Here is a 6,683-nt window from a genome sequence, read left to right on the forward strand (position 1 = left end):
ACTGTTGCACAAAGACCAAATGGATACATCACACATGCATAAACACAAATATACAGTTTATGTATAAAAAAAAAACACAGAACACAGCTCCCAAATGTTCCTTTCTTATTCCTACAGACACTAATTTAATATTTTGATAAATATGTTTGCACAATAAATAGGTCAGTTCTGGATTGACTCACACACACACACACACACACACACACACACACACACACATACATATATCATATATATATGATATATCATACATATCATAACTAAGTAAAATAGATATGCATAACATACAGTATATGCATGCTCAGTATTGTCAATGCAATGTATAAAAAGCATGCACACACACACACATACACACACGAACCCCCTAACCTTAAATAACAATCAGCAGTGGTGGAGTCGAGTCAGAGCAGGCGGTATTTATGCGGAAAGAGGAAGTAATTCACAGAATTCAACATCTCCCCCCACCCACCACACCCCCCCCCCTCCCCGCCCCCCAAACCTCTATAACCACCGCCTCGCTGCTTAGTTCCCATCACTGTTATAACCTATGAAGCGTTTCTGTGTTTCCCAACTTCGTCCTTCCGAGAAGAGGAAGGAAGTCCGTTTGACCAGACGCTGTTTCATATTAACACACACACACGCAAATCTATAAAGAGAGTAAACTGGAAAGCACAAAAACGCAAAGACACGCATACAGACAAGCACACACACACACACACACACACACAAAACTGCACACACAAACACAAACAGACTACATTCATACTATGTTCGGCGATCATGTTCGCACTCCACATCCACGTGGTGGATGTGGGCGCCAAGACCCCCGCCTAGGGGGTCTTGACCCCTACAGCTCACATCCAAGAAAGGGGTCTGCACCTCCACCTGCCCCACCCCGACCCCCCCCACCAGCCACCAGCCCCTCCGGACAGACCCACACAAGGGAGGATGACAGGCGACAGTGGAGCTTTCATATGGCTGGGTTCTCATGTAGCTGACGCTAGGCTACACGTGCTAGCATCGTACCTATACCATCCCACCCCCCCCCCCCCCCCCCCCCTCGTGGGGCTGTCCCTGGTATCACCCCTCACGCCGGTGTTACCTGTGTGGTCCCATCCCCCCCCTCTCTCCTGGTTCCCATCCTTCCCGCCTTTGGGCTGAAGCCAGGTCTCCACTTTCCCACATTCTTGACATACATCAACCCAACAACCCCCCCCCGCAACACACACAGACACACACACACACACACACATACAAACACAAAAAAACTAGGTTATATATGACCCATTACGTATCCATAACAATCTGTGAACATGAGCAGATAAAAGCACTTTTCTTTTGATGAAGGGTGGAACAAAGAAGGTAATCGAGATATAATCTAGTGACGTCATACAGACTTTAATCACGGTTTTTTTTCCATGTTCAATGATGTCATTCACGTAAAGTAAGTAACAAACTTTTTGGGGGCAAATAATGAATAATGCATGCCTGTGCGTGTGCGTGTGTGTGTGTGTGTGTGTGTGTGTGTGTGTGTGTGATGTGCGTGTGTGTGTGTGTGTGTGTGTGTGGTGTGTGTGTGTGTGTGTGTGTGTGTGTGTGTGTGTGTGTGTGCACATGCGCTTGCACGCTGAAGGCATGAACATATTGCAAATAGTTTTTTACGGGGAAATACTTTGACTAAATAAATATATTTGTTAACTTAAGCACACAAATGTTAGGTTCCGGTAATTCGCCGTTAAATCTTAGAGTAAACTCCAACGCATGTGATCCTGAGGCAGATGGAGAGAGAGACACGAGCCACACAACCAGAGAGATAGAGAGAGAGACAGACAGAGAGGGAACAGGAGAAGGGGGGGGTGGGGGTTGCCATTCAGACAATGCCGTGCGCGGGAAAAAAAAATGAGGGCGGAGAGGGGAGGGGGAGGGTTGCGAGGGTAAATGGAAGTCTTTTATCTCGAGTTTCCCACATCCTGTGAACAACTGAAAACGCGGCCACCCAATTTGAAAGAATGAGTGGAATGCGGCCATTTTCTCTCTCCGGCGCGCCTCGGCTCCGTGGCGGGATGAGAGCTATTGTATTGTCAGAGGGAAACTCAAACACGGGCTATAGTTCTAGGCAACTACTCAGCCAATAAACGTTACTAATGTGAAAGTAATCAGGTAAATAATGGAGGTTGGAACGGCTGGAATGCGCTGATGAACTGCCCTCGTGTGGTTTATGTCTCTGTCGGCCTGAGCAAACTCCCGTAATGGCCCAGGGAATTCCTCCTCACAAGGGAGAAGAGCAACCGCCCGGAGCCGCGAAACCTGCCAAGTATGTTCACTCCGCAACAATGCGGGAGATGAGTGCGACAAGAAAGATCTATGGACAACTAAACATTATAGAAAAAGTTAAAGATTAAGAGTATGAAAAATAATTTCGAGAAAATAAAATATTTGACTATTTTCTTCCCAAAAGTTGTTATAAATGTACAGTATATATAATACATATACTATATCAAACTAAACAGTTGGTCCTAAAGCCGTCTGTGTTCGGGATGTTTGAGTTAGTTTCCCGCGGTGGAGAGGGGTGGTCCCTTTGCCTTTGAATTTGCATTACCCTCCCAACAATTCTCTTCTCTTTTGGCGGGTTGGATTATGCGCACTCGTCTAGCCGGTTGTGCGTTCTTTATTTTCATCATGTGATTGACGTGCGTTCGAGCAGATGCGGCGCTGCTATTGGCTGAGGATGAGCCGGGGCGGGCGGATGACGAAGGCCACGAGGTAACACCCATTTACTATGGCTTTATAGACGTCCTGGCTTCTGTGCTTTTATTCAAAGAGCCGGTGTCCTGACGATCAGACCGCGTTTTCCTACTTGTTTATATTTGAATTTTACCGAACTCACTGTTTACAAAACACCGCTCTATCGCGTCTCGTCGTTCTTGTTTTTCGAATCGGAAAAACAATACTTTGGACGAGGTGCGTTTTTCCCGTGTTTTTTTTCCCGGCCAAGCGATCTGGATCTATCGGGTTTTTCCCTCTGCAACGTGGATCACGCGGCAGCGACCAGCGGATCATAACAATACTGCGATCAGACCAGAGAAACACGGTCCTCTCTCCTTGGATTTACAGACATGCTGCTTTCAAAGTTTAATTCCTTCACCCACATCTCCTCGGTGGATATGCCGGCGAAAAACCAGCTCCAAGGTAAGAGCGTCTTCTTCCCTGTCTCTGTGAGTCACGCAGGGCTGCAGCAATGGCTCTCCCTGGGCCGCGTTACATAGTCCGTAGTGCGCCCCCCCCACACCCCACCACCATAGCCGCTGTGGGCTTCACATCGACCCATCGGGTCGGATCTCCGTCGATTTTATCCGCCTTTATCACCGTTCAGACATGATACGGTTACTAACGTCTCTCGTTGTGTTTTGATCATGACAGTGAAGGACAGGGAGACGTTTGAGAAGATCTACCAGGTCGGCGGAGTGCTGGGCAGCGGGGGCTTCGGCACCGTGTATTCTGGGATACGAGTGGCCGACGGATCACCGGTTAGTACTACCACCACCACCACCATCACTGATGCTTGTTACGGTTTTCTGGGTTTTACTCGCGATTGTTTTTCCTGTGCGGTGCGGAATACGTTTATTTGACGTGGACATGTTCTTTATTTTTATAGGTTGCTGTCAAACACGTCGCCAAGGACAGAGTATCCGAGTGGGGCGAATTGGTAAGCCTATGTTCATAATTTTCCATTTATTATCTAAAGGTTATAAACCGATATGAGTGCTGTATCCATTAATATAACAACATATATATAATTTTTTTTACCATTGTTATTATTTTTTATTATTATTATTATTATCATCGAGGTTTCATAACGTATAGCCCCCGGTTCGTGTATTAACGTGTGTTTATTATGGTCTCTCATTAGCCGAACGGCTCTCGCGTCCCCATGGAGATCGTGCTCTTGAAGAAGGTCGGCGCGGGATCCCGCGGCGTCATCAAGATGCTCGACTGGTACGAGCGACACGACAGCTTCATCATCGTCATGGAGCGGCCGGAGAACGTCAAGGACCTGTTCGACTTCATCACCGAGAAGGGCGCCCTGCCCGAGGAGCTGGCCAAGAACTTCTTCCGCCAGGTGCTGGACGCCGTGCGCCACTGCCACAACTGTGGCGTCGTGCACCGGGACATTAAGGACGAGAACATCCTCATCGACCTCCGCACCGGGGAAATGAAGCTCATCGACTTCGGATCCGGGGCCCTGCTCAAGGACACCGTTTACACCGACTTCGACGGTAAGCCGGTTAATACTCTGTCACCATTTGATTCGGTGCGTGTGTGTTGATTCCGAAGGGGTTGACCCTGGCTGTCGAATCCTCTATTTGTTTTTTGTTTTTTTTACGTTTTTTTTTGGCGCATACAACGTCACAGCAAATGCAAAGGTTGAGCAGACATTCCTCTCAGGCGTTATGCAGACGTCTTGGTTCAAACGTGTGGCTGTCAGTGCCACCTATCGGTGGCAAGGGGTATTTTTACAACTCAAAGTTTGTAAACAAAGTCACGTGTCAGCCAGCCCGCCCACAGGGCCTCTACCACACACACACCCGCACGCACGCACACACACACACACAGCTCAGCGGCACCTGAGCCTAATAACACTTTGAAAAATGGCCAAAGATTAGATTAGCGCAATCATCTAACAACAACAGTTACAACACCAATGACACAACACATTATTCAACAATTAACAATAAACCAAAAAAAAAAGAAAACGCCAATTTAAATTCGTTTTTTTTCTTCTTTATAGCGATTACTATTATGTATTTTTTTTCCAAACAAATGCTACATAAATCGGTTTTCTAATAGTTTTTTTTCCCCCTTCTCATTCTGTGTCCTCAGGCACGAGAGTGTACAGCCCGCCCGAGTGGATCAAGTACCACCGCTACCACGGCCGCTCGGCGACCATGTGGTCGCTCGGCGTGCTGCTCTACGACATGGTGTGCGGCGACATCCCCTTCGAGCACGACGAGGAGATCGTCCGCGGCCAGGTGCTGTTCCGCCGCCGAGTGTCAGCAGGTGAGACCCCCATACCCAGCCACCCCCCCCCCCCCCCCCCCACCCACCCCCCAACGCCACTCACCATCGCACACATCAACAGCCTCCGCCCATTGGACGTGTGCACCCCGACTGACCCCCCCTTCCTCTTGTCTTCCAATCAGAATGCGAGCAGCTCATCCGCTGGTGCCTGTCGCTGCGGCCCGCCGACCGGCCCTCCTTCGAGGACATCATCAACCACAGCTGGATGCAGGGCTCCGCCTCCTCCTACGCCACCTCCGCCGCCATCATCACGCACCTGCAGCAGCAGCAGCAGCAGCCCACCATCGCCATCGGCACCCAGGCCGAGAAGGCGGCGCCGACGGTCGCCGCGCCGACCACGGCCGCCACCGAGCTGCGGCTGCACAGCATCGCGCACGAGGCGGGGCCCCCGGCCGTGGCGGTGGCGCAGTGACTGGCCCCCCGGACGTCCGCCCGCAGCCGGGCGGACCGGAATCGATTGAACCCGGACTGGGTGAACTCTTGAGTGAACATCAGAGCGGCCGCACAGTCGCCCGGGGGTTGGGGGCGGTTCGCCGCCGTGCCCCCCCCCCACACCCACCTCGTCCCCGTCCACCCCTCCCCGTCCACCCCCACCCCGGACGGACAGACGGACGGACGGACGGAACAGACTCAGCGCGGTAGAGTTCTACCGTGCAGGGAAAGGCGAGAGAAGAGATCGCAAAAAGACTGTGACCCCGCCGCCGCCGCCATCGCACGCTCCCTCGCCGCACGCCGAAGGGAAAGACGCAGCAAACACCCCCCCCCTTCGAATGGGACCCTAGGCCGCACGTTGATTGTGTGTGGGGAGTCGGGGGTTTGTTGAGGCCGGGCCTGGGTGTGTGTGTGTGTGTGTGTGTGTGTCCGCACACAGAGAGGGAAGGCTGCTACGCACGCAGAGAAGGGGGGGGCGAGAGCCAGAGAGCTCAGCAGCCCCCCCCCCTCGTCCCTGTCACACTGACAGGGGGAGCGGGAGAGACCCAGAGAGACTATTTCAATAAGTGCCTTTTCTGTGTGTCTGTCGTGGGGGAGGAGGGAGTGTCGGTCCTGAAAATACTTGAATCTCTGAGAGCACGGAAGCCCAGGTTTTTACGAGCTGGTGTTTTCCTAGCCGGCTCTCGTATCTTTTAAGAGCTTCTCTTCTTTGCTGTTTTGTTTTATTTTTTGTATTCCCCTCATGGGCCTAGATCAGTGAAGCCTATGCCTTTTTATCGCCATAACAACCACTACTACCACCACCACCACCACTACTTACTACTTACTACTTACTACTACTACTACTGCGTACTAGAAACACACAGCTCAAAGTGTCACCCTGAGACTGGACAACCTCATGTTAGCAAACGGCTAAGACAGCCCAGGGCCTGTGTGCAAACAAAACCTGATACACTGGACTTACCTACCTGCCTTCTTTTTACTACACCACAAACAAACACACACACACACACACACACCTTTACTCTACAACACGGCCCGGCCCCGCCCACCTCCCACTGTAAACAAAGGGCTCCGAGAGCCGGGGCGTGGGGGAAGGGGCGGGGCCACTGCTGCTGCCGCTGCCGCCGCCTAGGGAGCCCCTCCCTTACGAGGGAGCCCCTCCCTTACAA

The 6,683-nt window shown here is 51.2% G+C and overlaps 1 protein-coding gene across 1 annotated transcript in view; it reads left to right on the top strand.

The window, feature by feature from the left end:
- Nucleotides 1–2,829: 2,829 nt before the first annotated feature.
- The window catches only part of pim1 (Pim-1 proto-oncogene, serine/threonine kinase), a 4,726-nt gene continuing 872 nt past the window's right edge, over nt 2,830–6,683 (top strand). Inside the window, exons 1-6 of the mRNA XM_084479543.1 lie at nt 2,830–3,189; nt 3,421–3,527; nt 3,656–3,706; nt 3,911–4,277; nt 4,882–5,058; nt 5,202–6,683. The exon at nt 5,202–6,683 is cut by the window's right edge and continues 872 nt beyond it. Of these exons, the coding sequence (XP_084335669.1) occupies nt 3,117–3,189; nt 3,421–3,527; nt 3,656–3,706; nt 3,911–4,277; nt 4,882–5,058; nt 5,202–5,491 (1,065 nt within the window). The 5' untranslated portion in view covers nt 2,830–3,116 and the 3' untranslated portion in view covers nt 5,492–6,683. The remainder of the gene's footprint in view (nt 3,190–3,420; nt 3,528–3,655; nt 3,707–3,910; nt 4,278–4,881; nt 5,059–5,201) is intronic.

Source organism: Micromesistius poutassou, assembly GCF_964030765.1.
Source record: "Micromesistius poutassou genome assembly, chromosome: 15".
Classification (NCBI taxonomy): domain Eukaryota; kingdom Metazoa; phylum Chordata; class Actinopteri; order Gadiformes; family Gadidae; genus Micromesistius; species Micromesistius poutassou.